General features: G+C 40.2%; 1 protein-coding gene across 2 annotated transcripts; it reads left to right on the top strand.

Annotated features, from left to right (window-relative positions):
• Positions 1-1600: 1600 nt before the first annotated feature.
• On the top strand, positions 1601-23219 carry SOX2 (SRY-box transcription factor 2). 2 transcript variants are annotated; one of them, XM_069973802.1, is made up of 4 exons: positions 1601-3811; positions 3940-4038; positions 14403-14535; positions 22976-23219. In XM_069973802.1, the coding sequence occupies exon 1, from the start codon at positions 1912-1914 to the stop codon at positions 2854-2856; it is 945 nt and encodes a 314-aa protein (XP_069829903.1). In that variant the 5' UTR covers positions 1601-1911; the 3' UTR covers positions 2857-3811; positions 3940-4038; positions 14403-14535; positions 22976-23219. The 2 variants fall into 2 exon arrangements, 1 of the variants encoding a protein (XP_069829903.1); XR_011363518.1 differs by lacking the exons at positions 1601-3811; positions 3940-4038 and adding an exon at positions 12221-12333.
• Positions 23220-24118: the final 899 nt, after the last annotated feature.

Here is a 24118-nt window from a genome sequence, read left to right as displayed (position 1 = left end):
TAGATAGATAGATAGATAGATAGATAGATAGGAGATAGATAGATAGATAGATAGATAGATAGATAGATAGATAGAGAAAAGAAAATGAAAGAAAGAAAGAAAGAAAGAAAGAAAGAAAGAAAGAAAGAAAAAAAAAAAAAGAAAAAAAGAAAGAGAAAAAATGTAAGATAGATAGATAGATAGATAAAGAAAAGAAAAGAGAAAGAAAGAAAGAAAGAGAAAAAATGGTAGATAGATAGATAGATAGATAGATAGATAGATAGATAGATAGATAGATAGATAAAGAAAAGAGAAAGAAAGAAAGAAAGAAAGAAAGAAAGAAAGAAAGAAAGAAAGAAAGAGAAAAAATGGTAGATAGATAGATAGATAGATAGATAGATATGGATCTATAGCTCAGATACACACATTAATGTGTATGTGTGTGCGTGTGTGTGTACGTGTGCGTGTGTGTGCACAATCCTATTTGCCACTTGTATGTTTCTATTCAGTATATGTTATAATATGTTTCCACTAAATGTCCTCCTATGATTAGATCCAGGGTGAACTTATTCTCTACACTGCGTAGGCATGAGTGGCAACCCTACCTGGCAGCAGCTAGTGGCACACTTACTTAGAGACACCGCTTTTGCCTTCTTGTGTCCAATATTTATTTGGATGTGAATGTATTATTGTAAATGGAGAGGAATGGAAGTAATCCTAGCTGGCTCTTTGTTCGGCTCTATGTAGTTACAACAACAGAAACAAAACTACCTATTTGTAAGGCCATGCTGCCATTTCCCCTGGCATTGATGTGGCCCCCAATAGAAATCTTTCTATGGGGACAATGGGGCAGTTGTCCCTGTCTTCCCCCAATGCTTCCCGGGCAGCCAGCAGCACCCTGGGCCTCCTAGCCCTTATGGGAATGGCCTGGATATTAGAGATGGACGGCCATGATGTGGATTAGACTTTGTGTGACTTTTCTATAATCAGCCAGGGTGGCTTCTCAGCAGAATTGGGAAGGATTCGGTTGCTATGGTGAGGGGCTGCTTTATGGTGAGGGGGCTGCTTTATGGTGAGGGGCTGCTTTATAGTGAGGGGCTGCTTTATAGTGAGGGGCTGCTTTATGGTGAGGGGCTGCTTTATGGTGAGGGGGCTGCTTTCTTACTGTTTGTATAGAAGGAGGATGTGTGGTGGACTGCTGGGGGCAATGGAGGGGGGAGGGCAGCCTGAGAACAAGTGGATGCCAAGAAGATGGAGACACCTGGAGAGGCCTCCCAGCTCCTGACAGGGCACATAATGCGGCTGAGGGGCACAGATGAGAGCCCATGCAGGATGGCCATAGCTGGCAGAGGCCAGGGTGTGAGGCTGTGTGGGCTCCTCGCTGGACGCTTGTGGCTAGCACTTGTAGCGTAGTATTATCATGTGGGAAGAAGTTTGAGAGGAGCCTGGTGTCCCCCCCACTTCCTCTCCTGTAAGGCGTGTGTGACCTGTTGCTGCTGCTGCCGGGAGACAGGAGGGAGGAGGGAGGGGGAGGGTCAGGCCTGCTAATGTAATAGGCTGCTGAGCACTGCCCCCTCCCCGTGCACGCAGCCTGCCGCTCGCTGCTGGCCACGCCCCCTCCATGCAAATCTAGAGAGGAAGGCGCGCTGTGATTGGCCGCTCCGAAGCCATTTATTGCCTGACAGCCCCGTCACATGGACGCTTGTCTATTAACTTGTTTCAAAAAAGTCGCTGCACTTGTCAAAGGCGCAGGATGAAAACTAGTTTCCTGGTTTGGTGAGAGAGCAGGAGGCGCAGAGCAGCGGGCACAGTGCACCACCACCACTGGCACTACTCCTCCTCCTCTGACTACTACAACTCCTAGCCTCCTAGCTACCTGGCGCACACCTGATTTCCCGCCTGGCCGCAGAGTGCACCCACCAAGCTGCGTGAATGTACAACATGATGGAGACCGATCTCAAGCCCCCCGCCCCCCAACAGACCTCTGGGGGCACCGGCAACTCCAACTCCGCGGCCAACAACCAGAAGAACAGCCCGGACCGCGTGAAGAGACCGATGAACGCCTTCATGGTGTGGTCCCGGGGGCAGAGGAGGAAGATGGCGCAGGAGAACCCCAAGATGCACAACTCGGAGATCAGCAAGCGGCTGGGGGCCGAGTGGAAGCTGCTGTCCGAGGCCGAGAAGAGACCCTTCATAGACGAGGCCAAGCGGCTGCGCGCCCTGCACATGAAGGAGCACCCCGACTACAAGTACCGGCCCCGCAGGAAAACCAAGACCCTCATGAAGAAGGATAAGTACACCCTGCCCGGGGGCCTGCTGGCGCCGGGGGGCAACTCCATGAGCTCGGGGGTCGGGGTCGGGGCCAGCCTGGGGGCCGGGGTCAACCAGAGGATGGACAGCTATGCGCACATGAACGGCTGGACCAACGGCGGCTATGGCATGATGCAGGAGCAGCTGGGCTACCCGCAGCACCCGGGGCTCAATGCACACAACGCGGCTCAGATGCAGCCCATGCACCGCTACGACGTCAGCGCCCTCCAGTACAACTCCATGACCAGCTCCCAGACCTACATGAACGGCTCCCCCACCTACAGCATGTCCTACTCCCAGCAAGGGGCCCCTGGCATGACCCTGGGCTCCATGGGCTCCGTGGTCAAGTCGGAGTCCAGCTCCAGCCCGCCTGTAGTCACTTCTTCTTCCCACTCGCGGGCTCCGTGCCAGGCAGGTGACCTCCGGGACATGATCAGCATGTACCTACCTGGGGCCGAGGTGCCCGAGCCCTCCGCCCAAAGCAGACTGCACATGTCCCAGCATTACCAGAGCGCCTCAGTACCGGGCACGGCCATCAATGGCACGCTGCCCCTATCACACATGTGAAGCAAAAACTTTTACTACTAGAGTTTGGACTTTTTTGGACTATTTTTGTACAGAGGAAAAAAAAATTAGGGGGGGTTAAATAAAACAACAAAAAAAAAAAAGAACTTGTAAAGAAGCAGAGAAAGGGAGAGTACACGAAGTTCTAGGTAGGAACTGGTCAGAGAGCTGGCAGAAAAAAATCCCAATAATATTTAGAGCTAGTGATGAAATGTTTTATTATTCCAGGAGCTTTTGTACAGTATTTATCAGATGAGCAGGGCACCCATGCCCACTGTTTATAAGCTGCGACTTTGCCAATCTTTTTACACTTGTAGGTCAATGCGGCTTGGCATGAGCTGCAGAAGGGGAACACTTTTTTTTTGTTTTTTGTTTTTTCTTTTTCCTTACCAATTTGGACATTTTATTCGTTTAGATAAATTGTATAAAATAATCCCAGGACCTGTAAGAACCACTTGACAAAGGGCACAACTAAGTGGAAGATCTTTTTTTTTTCTACTCTTTGACTTGTTTAATTTATATCAGGCTCTCTTCCGAGGCTTTATCCGGCACCACCACAACTACTGTGTTTGACATATTTTCTTATGGTTTGTAATATTTCTGTAAATTTATTGTGCTGATATTTTAAGGTTTTTTTTTTTGCTCTCAGTTTCAGTAGATGTATTTTAAAGAGAAAAAAGACTCGGCTCGGTTTAGCCCAGTCCATGTATATATATAAATATATGAACTAATCCCACCCTTATAACAGCGACATTTCCAACTTAAGTTTTTACTCCATTCTGCAGTTTGAGATAAATAAATTTTTGAAATATGGAATCTGACCTGAGGTTGAGTCTTTGATTTCTTTTGTATCTCTGAATGTGAAGCAGCTGTATCTAGTGATGGGGCCCCTCCTGATGTCTCTGATCAGTGGGGAGGACAGGCAGCCACAGTAATGGCCCATCCAGCTCCACACAAGGTAAATGTTGGTGAGAACGTGGATGACTGTAATCCATCCGTCAGCTTCAGCTTCTACCAAACTTCTCTGTATTGCAAACAAATTGCGCCTATTCCAGCTGTTCTAATCCTGTCTCTATAACTTGCCAGCGGGCTCCATCACTGGATCTTATCTCCAGCTCCTAACCAGCCAGAAAGAAGCTTTTCTTCGGCCACACTGGACTGAAGAGGTCCTCCAGCCGTAACGAGGTAGAATTCTTCTTAATGCTGCTGCTGCTACTATGTCATGTGTGTCCAGGGCCAGCAAGGAATTAGTACAGTATCGAATATGGCTTTTCTCGTTTGTTATCACAGGCAGATAGGGATAATAAATAATCGATAAACGAAAGAGCAGCCGTCCTCAGCCTGGGATGTCAGGGCTCTGTCATGTAGGATGGGAATCACCGGGGCGGAAGGGGTTAAACTAACAGGGGTAAACTTCTCTACAATGGTGCCCATCAGCATGCCGCTTTATTGCAATATTATCGCCAGTGAATTAACCATTTCTATCAATGTATATATTTGTGTGTATGTATATATATATATATATATATATATATATATATATATAATATATATATATATACACACACATATATGATATATATATATATATATATATATATATATATATATATATATATATATATATATATATAGTACCGGTAACTTTTTCACGCGTGGGTATTTTGTTGGGCCGTTCAGTCGCCTGTAGTTAGAATCTTTTCTCTTCTAGATCTGTCTGCATATTCTTTAGTTGGCTCCTTATTAAAAAGGCGCCTCTTTAGCCGGGGGTCTAGAATGGCGCATAAAGTAATAAGGCGCATAAAGTGACTAATAATGCGCGGGGATTTTTTTGGACCTAGCGTCCTTTTTTTTTCTTATTTCGTATTTATTTTAACCTAAAATGGCGAATTTTAATAATTTTGAATCTTCCATGTGAATGCGATCTACACTATTAATGTGGAGAACCAAGTACTATTCTGGCGTTATATAAATATATTGTTTCCATCCAGTGATGTAAATATAAATATGTACATCGCATTCATTTCATTGGCCGTGATGTGTATATGTGTGTATAGCTGTCTCCTATCTGTCAGCTTCATACCTGGTTACTATATCAGAGTGCCATGGAGCAGGTACTGTGTGTGTGGGGGGGGGGGGGGGGCGGGGGCGCATAGATACCTGGTTCCTATATGAGAGTGCCATGGTGCAGGTACTGTGTGTGGCCATAGATACCTGGTTCCTATATCAGATATGCCATGGAGCAGGTACTGTGTGTGTGTGTGTGTGTGGGGGGGGGGGGAGCAGGGATACCTGGTTCCTATATCAGATATGCCATGGTACAGGTACTGTGTGTGGCCATAGATACCTGGTTCCTATATGAGAGTGCCATGGAGCAGGTACTGTGTGTGTGGCCATAGATACCTGGTTCCTATATGTGAGTACCATGGAGCAGGTACTGTGTGTGTGGCCATAGATACCTGGTTCCTATATCAGATATGCCATGGAGCAGGTACTGTGTGTGTGTGTGGGTGGGGGGGGGGGGGAGCAGGGATACCTGGTTCCTATATCAGATATGCCATGGTACAGGTACTGTGTGTGTGGCCATAGATACTTGGTTCCTATATGTGAGTACCATGGAGCAGGTACTGTGTGTGTGGCCATAGATACTTGGTTCCTATATGTGAGTACCATGGAGCAGGTACTGTGTGTGTGGCCATATATACCTGGTTAGGCTGGATGGAAGTAATGTCTCCAGGAGTCTCCAGGTGGGGTGCAATGTCTGCCTCATGTAGTATCTCCTAGCACTGTAGAGGGTTAGCTCTCTATCTAGCTGGTATGAGTAACGTTTTCTAGCTGCCTCTATGTTCCATGGTCACAGCAATGGTAGTAGGTTCACAGCAATGTCACCTGTATGAATGGATTTTGGAGTAATGGTGTATGGTTGTAGTCTCTTACACACTAGGTTTCAGCTCCTGTCTGTCTGTCTTGCACATCTGGTGTAATAGAGCTTTGTCTCTGGTCCATAGGTTTGCTGTTTCCTAGAGATCTGTCTCTGGTCCTTTATAATAGTATGTAGTGACCCCTATTCTCCCAGGTTAGAGTTGTCTCTTGTCCTCACACCTTGTCTATGTATACTATAGGCGTCTAGAGGTAAATCGTCTCTTTATTGGCCTCAGATGACACTTTTCTCGTTTAGTCCTGATATCTTTCCCTTTGGGGTAGATGAGCCATTTGCTGCTATAGACTTAGCTGATGCCCCTATGTGTATCCGGAGACTGGAGGGGGCTACCACCTATATGTCCCCCATCCCTGCTGCAAGGGAATGTCTCCCGTGTGATTGTATTACCGCCTGGTAAAGGAGTCAGCAGAAGATCCCTGGCAGGGGCTGCCTCCTCGCTCCCCCAGCCTCCCCGGGGACCCCGGCTCACATTAGCTGCTAAATGAATATTTGACAAGAGCTTCACTGGCGGCTTTATTACCACAGACGGTCCCGACCGGAGCCTCCGGGGGTCAGAGGGCAATGATTTATCCCAGCGCTGCCATAGACGGTAGTCGGGGCTCTCCGGAGACCGGGAGAGATTGCAGCAAATATATTCTAATGTGCGGACTACGGGGACGCCTGAGTCCATGCTAGCCTCGTCACTATGGGACTGACAAATTGGGGAGGATAGATAGATAGATAGATAGATAGATAGATAGATAGATAGATAGATAGATAGATAGGTATGGTGTGAATAGATATATCTATAGCTGGGTGTATATATCATAATAAATATATATATATATATATATATATATATATATATATATATATATATATATCTCAGATAGATGGATATTGTAGACATGGATACATATATAGGTGATAGATAGATAGATAGATAGATAGATAGATAGATAGATAGATAGATAGATAGGTATGTTATGAATAGATATATTATCTAGACGGCTGGACAGGTATATATTGTATACATTGATACATAAAAAATATATATATATATATATATATAATGAATAGACAAACACATGTATTAATTAATAGATCTAAATATAAGTGTATATATATATATATATATATATATATATATATATGTGTGTGTGTAGGTATGGTATAAAAATATAGATACATCTATAGAGGATAAATAATGTGTACATTGATACTTCTATAGAGGATAGATTAATAATATTTACATTGATATTTATAGAATGAGTAATATATTGCAATAGTAAATTATTCCAATCTGTAAAGGTAAAAAAAATATTAGTTAACCTTTAGCCAAATTATAAGCGAATCCACAGTCCACCCACATAGGTACTACCCCCACATAGGTACTACCCCCACATAGGTAATACCCCCACATAGGTAATACCCCCCACATAGGTAATACCCCCCACATAGGTACTACCCCCACATAGGTAATACCCCCACATAGGTAATACCCCCTCATTGGTAATACCCCCTCATTGGTAATACCCCCACATAGGTAATACCTCCACATAGGTAATACCCCCCAGCTCCATGGCCTTTCTATAAGGTCCCATACTTTTCAACCTGCCATCACTCCCTAACCCTCAGCCATCTATTCATCCCCACAATGAACTATGATGACTTTCTAGCTGCCATTTTGCCATGTAAATGAGTTTTGTGTTGACAAATTATTGCGGGCTTTTGAGCTGGGGAAACCTCCATTCTTGTGGGAGATAATGGCTTTACAATAGGGGCTGTGGTGGTGTCCTCACTCTTTGTAAGGGCTGAGGAGAGTAAATAAACAGTACTGTCTGACTGTCTATAGTGGAGCCATTTATATGTATATGGTACTGTCTATAGTGCGGCCATGTATATGTACAGTATATGGGACTGTCTATAGTGCAGCCACTGTATCTGCTTGTATGTATATGGGACTGTCTATAATGCAGCCATGTATATGTATATGGGACTGTCTATAGTGCAGCCATTTATATGTATATGGGACTGTCTATAGTGCAGCCATGTACACTGTATAAGTATATGGGACTGTCTATAGTACAGCCATGTATATGTATATGGGACTGTCTATAGTACACCCATGTATATGTATATGGGACTGTCTATAGAGCAGCCACTGCATCTGCTTGTATGTATAAGGGACTGTGTATAGTACAGCCATGTATAAGTATATGGGACTGTCTATAGTACAGCCATGTATATGTATATGGGACTTTCTATAGTGCAGCGATATATATATATATATATATATATATATATATATATATATATATATATATGGGGCTGTCTATAGTACAACCATGTATATGTATATGGGACTGTCTATAGTGCAGCCATGTATATGTATATGGGACTGTCTATAGTGCAGCCATGTATATGTATATGGGACTGTCTATAGTGCAGCCATGTGTATATATATATATATATATATATATATATATATATATGGGACTGTCTATAGTACAACCATGTATATGTATATGGGACTGTCTTTAGTGCAGCCATGTATATGTATATGGGACTGTCTATAGTGCAGCTATATATATATATATATATATATATATATATATATATATGGGAATATATATATATATATGGGACTGTCTATAGTACAACCATGTATATGTATGTATATATATATATATATATATATATATATATATATATATATATATTGGGACTGTCTATAGTGCAGCCATGTATATGTATATGGGACTGTCTATAGTGCAGCCACTGTATCTGCTTGTATGTATATGGGACTATAGGAAAAACCGCACACTTTCTCACTGCATTGGTATTGTTATGTCCTGATAGTATCCGATGACAAATGTATTGATTATTAGCTATTGGAGTGGATCAATGAGGATACTTTCAGTGGTTCAGTACAAGAAGGTTATCTGGTGCCTGTATTGGGAATACAATGATATAGAAAGTTTGGGATGTGGCAGCCCCCTATAAAAGTCTAGGTTTGGAAAGAGTGCAGCACTAGAAGTTTTTTTTTGTTTTACTAATGGAAAGATTAGAGCAAAACCTGTAAAGATCCCATAAGAAGGAAGACATAGGGCCACTGGTGACGTCACGGCCCCTCATTGCTTGGAGTTTCCCACAGTGAGTGCAGACAACTACAGGGGACTGGGACTAGCTGGGCTCCCACCCGGGTTTTTTCACGTTCTTTTGTCATAGAACATATAGAAAGTGATTCCATTCATTTGTACTGCACACTGCCTGATGGGAAAGCTGGGAGAAACTGCCATCACTTTATGCCACAGGTCTGTAGGAATGAGCTGTGCAAAAGGTCAGGGGGGTTGTTTTGTTGTTTGTTGTTTTTTTTTGTAGGCAAACTGAGTGGACTACTGATATCTAGAATTATAGAATATTGCACTTGTAGCTATTTCTAGGGAAAGCAATTAGTTTCCAATAGTTTTATCAAATCAATCTCACAAACTGATGGGAGTTGCCTACCAAAATACGGACAGAAAACGTGCCCCAGTGCCTTCTGACAGATGCTGCGTCTTATGGCCACCCATACTTTCTAGAGGAAAGATTTTCTGACGCTAAAGGGTAAAATGCACTTTTTTGCATCATTTGTCCAATTTGCCTTTTATTGGATTAAATGTCAGTAAATTATAGGGAATAACAAATGTTTCTCCAAAAATCTGGCGTGTCTTGTCGCATTTGTGTGGTCGCAGATTCATCAGATTTGATGGAAAAATAGCAATCTTTTTCCTGTCAAAACGATGGATCCCAAAGGAAGCTGCCTGTAATGGACTAAATCAGTGGAGCCTGTTGGGGCCATTGGAGTTTGTTTTTCTGCACCTATGATAGAGCAGAAAAACTAAATTGACAAGGCAGGTGTGAACACAGTCTTATCTACACTAACGTTTTATCTCACTATACTTTGACGGCAAGGGTCTATCATGATAGGTTGTATTCACAAAAAAAACACGTGTGAATTAGACTTAAACTTCACACTAAAGTCAATGGAAAAGGGGAATGAAGTGCAAAAGAAATCATTGCCCCTTCTGTTTCCCCACTTTTTTGTTTTGCTTTTTTTTATTTTTTTTACAGCTGATTGGAAGCGATCAAATCATTTAAATGTGGTTCTATTAAATATATTTTTAGCTTTTCTAGAAATGATGCCATTCCTGAAGGATCTATGGCGACAGCTCTGGTGTGAATACATCTGTAATTTCTATGATTTACTATTTCTCCAGAAAAGACATGTCCTTTATGCTTTTCTGAGTCCTGACCATTGAAGTCAATGAAGTTCTGATAGAATAATCTGTACAATACTTCTTGGCATCTCATCGCTCGCTTTTTGTAGTTTGGAATTGAGGAAACAAGTGATCATGATGACTCCTGCTTATTCCTTTTTTAACCCCCCCCCCCTTTGAGGACAGTTGTGGAGAAGTTGCTGCAAGACCGTGGTCCTTCTGTGTGCGTGTGTGTGTGTGTGTGTATATATATATATATATATATATATATATATATATATATATATATGATAGATGCATTTTCAAACAGATCTAACAATGTCAGTCAGCAACAGCTTTACTATGAGGATTCTTGGTGCTGGTCGCCTATGGCGTACCGCTCCGAAAACGCACACATGCACTGGCTGATACAAACTACATATAGCAGGCTTTATCGCATTGAAATGATCGGAAACCACCTATCAATTCTGTTATTTCGTTGTTATGAAAATAAAACAAAACGCATATATATATATATATATATATATATATATATATATATATATATACATATATGTGTGTGTGTGTGTATATATATATATATATATATATATATATATATATATATATATATATATATATATATATTAGAAATCTACACGCTTGGACATCTGTGCAAAAGACGCTTGCGATAACGGTATAGACAGCAGCAATCTCCTATCGTGTATACAAGGAGTTCTGTCTGACTCTATCTGCTCTATGCAAAGTGAGACAAGTTGTAGTGTGAGCCTGGTGCATCCTCACTTTCCATGATGAATTCCTCTTTCTTGAGGAAACCTTATGTGAACCCAGCCCAGATCGGCACAGAAGCACTAGTTACACAGGAAAGCCTAGGTCCATAAGGCAAATCGAATGTTTTTTCCCCCCTAATATTTTATATTTATTTTTCATCTGTCATCATTATAGTATTTGTTCTATATTCGTTTATGCGACTTTTAGCTTAGCTGTTAATGATCTGTTGGCTTTAAATCCCAGCCATGTGCCGACAATTCCTTCCCAGTGTAAAGCGCAGTGATCTGAGGAATTAACACAAGTATTTGTCGCTTTAAGGGCATAAATTGCGACATTTCGCCTTAATTTCGTGTAATAGTCGCAGTTCATACGCGCTTCTGCAGTCCCAGACACTGTTCTAGGTTTGATCTTGTGGTCGCTTGCAATGATGATGATTTTTTTCCCCTAAAGCTCCTACAAATTGCAGAATTGTAGAAGACTGAGAAATAATGAATGTATTATGGGAATGAGCGAATTTCTCGGGAGACTCTTATCAACCTGCAGCAGACTGACTGCTGATCCCCTTGCTCTATGCTAATCAGCCCCATGACGTCACCGCTCCAGCTTTTGGGGGGAATTAGTGTATAAAGTATAACATACCAGAAATATTATGCTAGTATTCACACACACACACACACACACACACACACACACACACACACACACACACACACACACACACACACACACACACACACACACACACTGTTTACTATGAGAATTTTTGAAAAAATCATACCACATTAATTTATTGTTAGATACGTGTGTATGGAACCCCCCGTTCCTGTGTAAAAACGAAAAGTTTGTATCTATGTATTTTGCGCACTCAGCATACACATATCCTGCCATAAATGAAGGAAGGCCTCCAGCTGTAATGAGGTAGAGTTCTCCTTAATCCTGTGATGTGTGGATTGTGGCACCAAATGTATCTGCACCTTATCGAATATGGGTTTCCCTTGTTATCACAGGCAGATAGGCATCATAAATAATCGATCTATTGAAGCCGCTGTCCTTAGCCTGAGATGTCACATTACTATTATATATGTCCTTATAGTTCTGATCTCTGCTGCTGTTGCTGCATTGGAGGTAAAGGGTTAAATTGACATTTTGAACTTTTGCTCATTTCTATTACTAACTTTAATGTTCATCGATATAATTGTATTACTAAATAAGAACATACTAGAACTATTAGGCTTATTGCATATACAATGTATGATGTACATGTATAATATAGAATATCTTGTCATTAGCCCAGATTTCCATCCCAGTCACATAAGATGCTGCTTCCGGCTACAATGGCCGTGGTGGTCGGAGCAATAAGTAATCCTCCTGGATACATCCTGATTCCTACAGAAAAAAACACCCGATCCCGATAAAACACCCGATCCCGATAAAACACCCGATCCCGACAGCAGAGAGAAAACACCCGATCCCGATAAAACACCCGATCCCGACAGCAGAGAGAAAACACCCGATCCTGACTGCAGGGTAATAATACGGACAATTGCAGTCAGGCGATTGTAGCTAATAACCTATCATTTATTGTTATTACTGATCTATGCCTAGTCTGGCCGGGGAGGACTGATGGGAAGCGCCATGTGCTGTGCTTACTGCTGTCATTTACCGTAGATAGATAGATAGATAGATAGATAGATAGATAGATAGATAGATAGATAGATGGGTGGATAGATGGATAGATAATAGATAGATAGATAGACGGACAGACGGACAGACAGACAGACAGACAGACAGATAGATAGATAGATAGATAGATAGATAGATAGATAGATAGATAGATAGATACATTATAGTAATATTGCTATTAGATTATAAGGGCATTAAGAATAATACTACATACTGTAAATGAATGTAATAAGAATTTTTTTCTTCCCATCTTTATATCTATCTTTTATCTATCTATCTATCTATCTATCTATCTATCTATCTATCTATCTATCTATCTCCTATCTATCTATCTATCTATCTCCTATCTATCTATCTATCTATCTATCTATTATCTATCTATCTATCTATCTATCTATCTATCTATCTATCTCCTATCTATCTCCTATTATCTATCTATCTATCTATCTATCTATCTATCTATCTATCTACCTATCTATCTCCTATCTATCTATCTATCTATCTATCTACCTATCTAACATCTATCTATCTATCTATCTATCTATCTCCTATCTATCTATCTATCTATCTATCTATCTATCTATCTATCTATCTATCTATCTACCTATCTATCTCTATCTATCTCCTATCTATCTATCTATCTATCTATCTATCTATCTATCTATCTACCTATCTATCTCCTATCTATCTATCTATCTATCTATCTATCTATCTACTATCTATCTATCTATCTATCTATCTATCTATCTATCTATCTATCTATCTGTCATTTCTGTCATTTAGAGAATTCTATAACCCCTATAGTGACTGTTGATAGTTAGTGTGCTGTCCTGAATACAGGTGTTGGCTCTAGAGAACCCTCTGCTGCAGTCTACCCGTGCCCCCCCCCCCTATAGTTTTTTTTCACCATACATGGTGACCCCAATAGTTGTAGATAGCTATGCATTTTCCATTAGAAGGCTGGTAGGGGTGCTGCTATCCCCAAATCTGTGTCCCTGTGGGATCTGTGATAAGCAATAGTCAATGGATGGGATGAATTGAGTCCTGTCAGAGATGTCTTCTACTTGAACAGTCTGTTCTGGAAAATGCCAGGAGCTGGGTTATCCAGTGCAGGTGCAGTGCTGCTGGGGGCATGGGAAGGGAGGGAGGGGGGTCTGTGTGTTCAGCCAAAAAAGCACATTCTCCACAATAGACCACACACTGCCTGTCAGCATGGCATCAACTCACCCTCTTACACAGTGCTCAGCTCACAAAGTGGCTATACAGTAGCACCAGCAAGGCTCCTTTAATGAACATTTGTCACTTGTATGACAAACACTGAATTTCTGTCATTCTGCAAAGAGAAGGAATCAAATCATCTGTCCATCTTATTAAGACGTGTCTGCTTTTATTACCACTCTGTGCATTTGACCTCTTCACAGATGATATCTCCCAACTGGCCAATTATTTGTATAGATTAATAGGTGAATCGCTCATCTGGTTAATGGTAGATTTATCATCATTAGCAGTAATCACTATATCCAAGCATGTACCTGCTCTATAGAGGGTGAGTGCATGCTTCCTAGGCAGGATTAAGCCAATCTCTGGCTCCACTGCCCTGGTGCTGGTAATAGAGACTTGGGATTGTCACTGTCACCTCATTGCAGGCCTGTCTCCTCCTGCACCCAGCAGATTAGACCTCTTTGGCAGGACCTGCTGGAGCATTGCACTGCGAAAATTGCCTGCTTGTTTGCTTATAAAAACTCATGTAAGCGGAAAAGTTTTATCTGAGTACAAATGGCATCACCTTCAAGTGGATTCTGCTATTTCACTGCAAGCTGCTAAGCAGAAAAAAATGACAGGCAACCATTATTGTTTTGGTGAAGTTAAGTTATTTTCTGCATCACTGTAAATGGATTTCATTACGTTTACAGGAAATTGGAGAGAAAACTGCACAACTTCATCAGAGGCTGGAGTGTTATACATAGCTGTGGCTAGACAGAGCAGAATGGAGGCAGCGAAATGGCAGCGAATCAGAGCGACAATCAGTGGAGAAGAGGAGGATTTGTAAGATTCGCTCATAGAAACGTATAGTACAAGTAATTTAGATTGGCGCTCAAAGCTCCTTGAATGCTTTATACTGTAGAGTCGTGAGAAAAAGTAAGGACACTCAATGTAACATATATTTATTTTTAATATCAGGAGCAATATTCAACGGCATATAAAGATTTGTATCCAACTTGCCATTGCAATAATCTATTAAATGACCACACATTAAATGAAGATAGGCCTTGTCTTCTTGAGGAAAAATAATCCTGTAAATATGAATATGGATGTAGGTTATTGTCTTCTTCAGCAAAATAACCCCTCAAGAAGCTATTTCTCATAAGACTGCACTGAATTGGACTATTCTGTTGGAGATATAAGTTGATTTCCAAATGTATATCTACGACAGATGGCTGTGATATAAACCAGTCATTTTATTATTGTTCAGGATCCCACTACATAAAATAGTATTGTGTACTACACTATTCTGCACAGGAAAAAACAAGCAAACAAACAAAAATAAATAAATAAATAAAATATATAAATAAAATAAAGTTTGTAATGGGAACACAACCTGTTTACAAGTGTCAGACATTGACTGAGAGATTCTCCCCCATAAATGGCTTCAGCTCAGTGATGTTTGAGGGGTTTCTTGCATGCACTTCCTCCCCACAGCATCTCGATGGGATACAGATCTGAGCTTTGACTTGGCCACTCAGGAATCCACCTTTTTTTTGGTAGTAATTTCTTTTTGGAATTCCTGGTATATTTAGGATCATTGTCATGTTAAAAAAGTTTACTTTCATCCTTTCGCTCTACCCCAAAGCATTAGATTTCCATTACCATGCTTTACGGTTTGTTTTAGTTGTTTTTTGTCAAACATTTCGTTTGGAAAAGAAAAAAAAATCTTTTCTATCTAGACCACATTATGGCTTTGTTCCCGCAATGTCTCTTTTTGGCCATTTAAGACCAAATTACAGCTGTTATTTCATAATAACATTTGTTATTGTACAAATGATGGAGGTCAAAGATTTTTTGAGAATATAGCCTATTACTGTTTTTGCCTAGACGTTTTTTAGTCTTTTCTTGATGTTTCTAGTGAGGAAAGTTTTTTTTTTTGGGCACACTTCATATGTAGATTTAAATGCCCTTATAGAATGGCGATGTCGATTCCTGTGATAGGTGCTCATTTACTGAACCTTCATACGGCTCCTAGGCCTCATAAACGATTGCTGGATCATTCATGTAGCCTTTAAATGTTACCATTGTCAGCCACATGTCATTAAAGGGGTTATCCAGCAAATCTATTTTTTTTTTTTTTTTTCAAATCAACTAGTGTCAGAAACTGCCAGAGATTTGTAATTTACTTCTATTTAAAAATCTCCAGTCTTCCAGTACTTATGAGCTACCTTAAGTCATGCAGAAAGTGGTGCATTCTTTCCTTTCTGACACAGTGCTCTCTGCTGCCACCTTTTTCCATGACAGGAACTGTCTAGAGCAGTAGCAAATCCCCCTAGAAAACCTTTTCAGGTCTCCATAATATACCACTTCCTGCAGAGCATACAGCAGCAGCAGATACTGGAAGACAGAAGATGTTTAAATAGAAGTAAATTACAAATCTCTGGCACTTTCTGCCATCAATTGATTTGAAAGAATTTTTTTTTCCATTGGAGTACCAGAGTGATGTGCAGCTGATAATGATGCCTTTATGGTTCACACAAAAGATGTGATAAGCTGATGAATAAGTGTTTTCTTGTTAGTCGGCCGATTGCTGAGCTTTTTATATGGGTCGATTATCGGGTAAAGACGTTCATTCAGCTGATAAACGGCTCATGCAAAAGGACCTTAACCCCTGCAATTTGACATCAGAAATGGCAAGGTCTACCTGTAGAGCCTATGCTTAAAGGGGTTGTCCAGCAAATTTTTTGGTGTCAGAAAGTTATATAGATTTGTAATTTACTTCTATTTAAAAATCTCAAGTCTTCCCATATGTACAAGCTACTATATGTCCTGCAGGAAGTGTTTACATTCAGAAACCGTGCTCTCTGCTGACATCTCTGGCCGAGTCAGGAACTGTCCTGAGCAGGAGAGGTTTTCTATGGGGATTTGCTGCTGCTCTGGACAGTTCCTGTCCCGGCCAGAGATGTCAGCAGAGAGCACTGTTTCTGAATGTAAATAAGCAACACTTCCTGCAAGACATACAACAGTTTTTAAGTATGGGAAGACTGGAGTTTTTTAAATAGAAGCAAATTACAAATCTATATGACTTTCTGAAACCAGTTGATTTGAAAGAATTTTTTTTTTGCTGGACAACCCCTTTAAAGTCTGGGGCTCGCAGGGATGGCCTGGCATTGGCATCTTGGCATTGTTTATAGACTTCTCCACCTGTGGATCATCTACTTGGCGGCAGAATAATTCATCTTCAGTTGTCTGTCAATGTTTCTGAAACCCTTTTCCAGACTCAGATGCTTCTTTCAGAGATCTATTTTTTGGGGATCTGGGGATGGTGCTACCTTTCACAAACAAAGAGCAAACCAAATAGGTTCAAACAGTGTCTTCCACATTTTTATTTTCCATGATGTCATCCTTATCTTCATATACTGTTTAAATGAAGAGCAAGTATTGATAAGTCCATCTTTATTAACAAAATAAGAAACTTTACACAGTGTCCTTTCTTTTTCACATGCAAACTGAATGCACAGTGTTTGTATACCTATAAACCCATGCAAGTTCATGTCTAGCGTTCATGCACATGCAGACCTATGGGCAAAGTTTATATACATACAGTATAATCCCAGAAAAAGCATAAAACCTGGAGGGCAAATGACAACAGATGTGCTGATGCTGACATCCATTTTCTTATGCCTTTTTTCCTAATTATGATATGTAAAAACATGGTAGTGAATTATTAGAGGGAGTTATTGTTAGAAGGAGAGACAGAATAGGGGACGCCCTAGTCTTGGTGTTAGGCAGATAACTTTAATTTTGATAATCTACTCCACTTCTCAACATTCCTGTGCTGTGTTTGTTGTCTGCGAGATAAATAAACCACTAGTGACACATGAGGGCTACTAATTCGAGTTAATATGATCTTTATGGCAATATAAGAGCGGATAATTGGCCTATTTTTCTGAACAACAATGTAATTCACAATAGCTTTATTATTTAATAACGCCAAGCCTTGGTTGGGGGGACCCCGGCAGGGAAGTACAAGAACAATAGAAAAGTAATTGTAGAGATTTCTGGAGATGACTTGTGGAAATGAACTGTTTGGATATAGAGGGTCCCTCGGATGTCTGGCCCCTACTCTCCCTCCTACCAGCCCATACAACGTGGGATTTATGGGGAATGCTGTTGTGTGCAGTGCCTAGCAACAGCCTAGATATTCCCAGAGTAAATACACTCCACAAGCCTCAAGACTTGCAGATCAAGGCTTGGAAAAGTCTACAACCCCCCTCTCACCCTTGCTGCTATAGCTGCTCTGCAGTACAATGACTGTGTACAAATATAGCAGAGCTAAGTTTGTCATTTAACTACTTCCTTTATGCACTGCATTTAGCTTCAGTTCTACCTAAAAGCCACAAAAATACACACAAAATGTTCATATATATATATATATATATATATATATATATATATATATATATATATCCAAGCACATTTCTTTTGATGTGCCCCAGTGTGAACAGTTCCAATTTATTACACTGTGCTACCTGTTTGGGAACAAGTCACAGAGGTGACAGCTCGCACTCAAAGAAAACTTTCCCCATAGAGGAGGCCTGAACAATGGTGCTCCTCTGCTGGCTCACCCCAAGCGTGGAACAATGTCAGCTTTGATGCACTTTAAGCAGGGACAGCAGGGGACTGTGATGATGTATGGCATTCTTCATCCTTGTGCATCGGATCCTGGGAGAAGCAGGAGGAGGAGGAGGAGGAGGAGGGGGCACAAGTGCACAAATAATGCCACAAACAGCTCCAACTCACTCATTTATCTGCTTACTTCTCATAGTCTTCAGGAAGGAGAGGGGGGAGTCTATACACACATACCCCATTTACATTACACAGCGTATGACGTTATTTCAGGTTACCAATTTTTATTTTCGTTTGGTGACATTAGAAAACAATTTAGACAAAAAAGTAACCTAATTTCTGTTTTTTACTAACTAATGTTACTAAAATTCGTCTACATAATACGTATCTATCTATCTATCTATCTATCTATCACTATAAAAATTAAATACAAAATATTATAAAAAAATATAAAATGAAATCCTTATTTTTTTTATTACAATTATAAAGCTCAGTGTTTTGCACTTTTCACAGTTATTGCCACCTAGATCAATAGATGATAAATAATAACTTTATATCTGATAGATACACTGTTGAGAGGAGAGAATTTCAATAGCATGATAAATCGAGAGGCAAATATAAAGATCAAGAGACAGTATGATAGAAATGTAGATAATTTAGGGAAAAAAGACTGATAAATATTAAATAGCCAGATAGAAATATATAGATGTGCTTCTAGTGTTGCTAATTTTCAGGGGATGAATGTGCTAACAAGCATATGGAGAATGTATTAAAAGACAAATTGGATTATTTAATAAATAATCAAAAGGAAACATTTAGCCATGTATAAAAAGATGGATTAAATTACCTCCACTTTTTGATACTGAATAATTTTTTAAAATCCTTTTTTATGTTTTTTGTCCATCACAATTGAGAGGTGAAGAAAAATATAAGGGATTTATGTAACTATATTGACTATTCAGTTTGTTACATTTTTTTTGCAAAAAAACTCCCCCAAAAACTAAAAAGGCATATTCAGTGGACAGCGAGGGTACGCAGACTATAGAATAACTCCTGTGGATTATACATAGCTTGTATATTATATTATACTTTCAGGGTACATTCAAATGTAATGAGTCCACAACAAATTTCACACTGCGCATATTGCAGCAAATCCCCTACCATACTCGATTCTAATAGGAACGCAACGGATCTGCTGTGATATGCGCAGTGTGAAATCAACTGTGGACTTGTTACATGTGCACGCACCCTAACGGTTGTTTGTTTGAGAATCAATGGAAAAGACATGGAAAGTTTTTCTTTCCTCTTCCATAATGTCTTACCGTCAAAGGGGCTAGCCAGAATTAAAAAACAATTTGCTTCTTTTATACAAAAAAACACTGTTGTCCTCCGTTTGTGTGTGGTATTAGAGTATGTTGTTAAATCATCAGGGCAGACATTAAAGGAAATGTCCGGACAAAGCTATTTCTTTAACAAGTGCTGGGGAGAGGGAGGATAAAAGAAATAACGTGCTCTTACCTCCCCCGGCTCCAGCACTGGTGACTGCGTACCACTGCTCTGGTCCCCAGGTCCCTGGCCACTTCCTGGTCTAAGCTGGGATAGTTTTGCCCACATATCTCCTTTAAAGTGGACTTGTTAGCAGCTTTTTGCTGACTTAAGTAAAGACAGAGTACAATAGGGCTTTTAACCCTGAATCAGGAGATATAACTCTTATTTTAATCTGTTGTTCCAGTGCTAAGATATAAGGTTTAGATGTTCTATGTAAATTAGAAGATAAACAGGCATTCCCCTGGACTGCAAAAGCTCAGCAATGTCTGTCCTGTCATCCTAAACGTAGCGGGTATTTACATGTGGGCATGGGGCCATTAGTTAGGAGAGCAGGGACTGAACATTGTGGGCCAGTCCACAAAAATGCCCTATGTCTTAATGTGCATAAATTTCTGAAGCTGGTATCACAGCACTGGAGTGATAGATTGCAAATAAGAGTTATATCTCCTGATTCAGGGTAAGAAGTCCTATATTGTACATTGTCTTTACTTAAGTCAGCAAAAGGCTGCTGGCAGGTGCACTTTAACACATTTTACCATGACAACTTTTAGACATCATATAAAAGCTCTAAGTTTACAGTCAGTCTGCCTTACTGCTACACGTTCCAGTAATTTCCTGAGATCTTCTAGCAAATAGTAACACTAGAGATGATTGAATTCACAGTTATAACGAAGTAAAGCCCTTTGTTATCTCTGCAATCTGCTTATCAGCCTGCTTCCATTTAACTGACTGCTGCTCCGTGCCGCTCCTCCCTAGAGCTGGGAAAAGCTGGATCCAGTCCTGGGAAACTTCTCACAGTTTCCCAGGACTGGAGCCAGCTTTTCCCAGCACCAGGGAGGAGCAGCACAGAGCAGCAGTTAGTTAAAATGCAGCAGGCTGATGAGCGGATTGCAGAGATTTGATTACTGTAAATCTCCAAATAGCACATATTACTTTACTACTGAAATGCACCTATATTCTGGCACAATTTGTTCTAAAAAAAACTTGTTTACGTGCTACATGCTACATTTATCATATTTACTGAGGATTTCAGGCACTTTTTTGGTGCCATCTGACAAAGGATCTCGGCGTTGGTAGAAGGGCAAGTTTCAAGATGCAACACCATGGGCCAAAACTGTGCCAGAATTTGAAAACAACTAATAGTTGGTCTAAACTTAGACTAGACTGTCTAAAAAAAAACAGATTTTTTTAAGCAGCCTAATACACTTAAAAATTTCTAGCACAATCTTAGACTGTCCAGTGGAAGTTTATACTGTGTAAGAAATAGCCAGTTTTAGTAAATCTGGGTCAATATCCTAATGGATTGAATCATATGACATCTTTTATATATCTAAGTATTTCTTTCTTTCCATGTATCAGTCTTATCTTTTCCTTTCATATCATTGTCATATATTACTTAATAAATAACACACAATTGAACAAACGAGGAATAGTAATATTATATCATAATATGAATTTCCTAAGTTAAAAGTTTATTTCAGGGAACAGAAAATTGCAGTGAATGCATGTAATAATCTATCTATATAGTATAGTTGTGTGACAGAGCTGGTAGCTGTTGTGGCCCAGAGTGCAGGAGGTTGCCCATCAATAAATGTCACATTTGCCCAGTGCAGAAACTTTTCTCAGTGACAGGAGGGAGGGGGTGAAAGGGGAGCAGGCATTCATTATGCAGCAGCAGCAGCAGCATTAGGCAGCAGCATTTCAGTGCTGGCGGCCAGTGAAGGGAAATATTCAACAGCAGCCCCCATTGTTCCCATCCAGGACACTTCCCGACCTCTCAGGCTTCTGCTGCACATCCCTAAATTTGTTTGCTGCTGATGCTAATGCCATCTGGCATGGATACTTCTTGTGCACGTACATGTATCCTGCTGCCACTGGCCATATATAATTATATGAAACATGTAATAAAGGACAGGAATGATGAAGATCTTTCTGCAATATGAAGAATGAGAATGGAAACAGATCCCACAACTAACCCCTCCTCAGCCACCATTGTGGCACATAGTGAAATGTGTACATACAGCCTACATACAGTATCTGAATGCCAACTACCCATAATGCCATCCCATTTGTGTAATGTGTGTGCCAATATGATACATACCTGCACATTAGAGTCTTTTTGCTTATTAAGCTCTGATTTTCAGATAGTGTTTATTTGGCCACGTTATTTCTGTAATAGACAATCCCACCTATATCCCAGGATCTGTGTGCCTACATCATTATTGCAGTGCCCCACTGACTTTTTTTTTCTACCCTTATAAACCTAAACATCTTTGAACAACCAGAAATTGTGTTCTCGTCATTCTGCAACTTGCAGTTCTGCAACAGCAGCAGCAGGCGGTCAGCCCTTAGTATATTATACCACATCCCCACGGAGCATTCGCTCGGGTTCCAGTGCTATTAAACAACAAGTCTAATGAATGATTAACACTGTCATGTCATGGTAAAGATCCAGCAAGCTGCAGAGCTGATAACACAATGACACATAATCCCTTCTCTGGCCCAAGGCAATCTCACAACCTGTTCAGCTGGCCTCCTGGCCCTTCGACTAACATATAAAGTTTATTTGGACAAATTGTAGCCCTAACCAATGTAAAGGAGTACACTTTAATAAGTAATCATTAAAATGGTTATGGTAAATATAGTCAATTATAGGCATGACTTCTTCTTAACAGTGGCTGCCATTCTCAGGGCTGTTCACTTACTACTTAACTATAGACTGCTGTGGAAAACCTGTTTGGGATACAGCCATAGTTTTCTGTGGATTGTATGGATTTCATCTATACTTTGTACTTTGGCCCATAGATCGTAACTGGTCTTGAGTTTCTATCATCTGAGTGTAGGAATGTACCCAGGACATTCCTAGATTGGACCATGAAGACTATAATAGAACATAATAATGAATATGAAAGGGTATGGACTTCCCGTCAATATATTTCATCAGTATCTGCAAATGAATCTGTTGGCGCTATACAAATAAATATTATTATTATATTATCATTATGAATATATGATAGTCAAGCATTTGTGTAGTTATCTTCCCATCTTTTTTTTAATCATCAAGGTTTCAAGTTGTATAATAATTGCATAATATATTTTACAGATACCAATACTGAAGAAGAACACATCCTGTTCTGTTACTAAATGACAAGGAGGATCTGTTACCTGATGACCACCCAAAGGGTTACCTTCCTCTCCGGCTTCCGAAGCCCTCTGCAGACACTCTGTACAATGGACACTTCTCTACCTTACCAAGAGTTTGCTGGCCCAGGGTATACCTTGCTCTACTATATAATAAAAAGACAAAGAGATCAATGACATTAAATAAAACCAAAGCATTTTACTGAAACACAGAATTAATTATTTTGCAAATAATTCAAACTAGGTTGCTGAATTTAACATACATGTAAAAATATCAAATGTTTTCTAAGAAATTATATGGCATAATGCATGATACAAGTGTGGTGAAGAGAGGCTGCAATGCATACATAGGTGGACTAGATTATTGCCAGGAACCTCCAGTCTCCTAAAGGAAGTTTAAGCCTTCTTCCTAGGTTCTGACCCTTTTTGTGTATCCCCCTGTCACTGCTGATGAGTATTACTAATAGGTAATGAATGCTAGCACCTTTGTATTCTGCTCCCTGCTCTGGATTACTTTCTGTATAATTACCAAGGAAGACCCTGTGCTAGGAGAACGTGCAGCTATAGGTTGTGGCAATTTGGGGGCCCCAGTGGCTGCACTATACTTAAGGCAAGTTCGCACGCTGATCAGGTAACAGTAGAACAACAGGCCTATTGGAGTGGGGTGGTTATCTCTGCTCTCTGCAGATCACAGCCCTGGCACTCCCGGCTTGTCATTGTGTCCTCTCACAGAAATGACATCCTTTTACACTCACAAGATCAGGCCACGACTAAGGTTTCATGTGCCAAAGCAGGTAATATTATACACAGTTTAATTTGAGAATATATATATATATATATATATATATATATATATATATATATATATATGTATAGAGAGTCTCCATATTGTTCTATACATATATATCTATATGTAAACGTTTACTGGGTGATCACAGCTTAAAGTCAGCTGTCTTGTTGGATACATATGGAATCATGACCTTATGGCGTAGCACTTAATGGGTAGTGCGGCGTTTTTCTTTTTCTGCTTAATTAACACGCATTACAAAGTTATATAACTTTGTAATGTGTGTTAATAAGCTGTCTGGCCCCGTATTTTTACCCT

Source organism: Dendropsophus ebraccatus, chromosome 6 (assembly GCF_027789765.1).
Source record: "Dendropsophus ebraccatus isolate aDenEbr1 chromosome 6, aDenEbr1.pat, whole genome shotgun sequence".
Classification (NCBI taxonomy): Eukaryota; Metazoa; Chordata; class Amphibia; order Anura; family Hylidae; genus Dendropsophus; species Dendropsophus ebraccatus.
This window is presented reverse-complemented; position numbering and strand designations above follow the sequence as displayed.

Excerpts from the sequence above, each read along its gene's own strand:
- SOX2 (XM_069973802.1), top strand. The coding sequence starts at position 1,912 with ATGTACAACATGATGGAGACCGATCTCAAGCCCCCCGCCCCCCAACAG.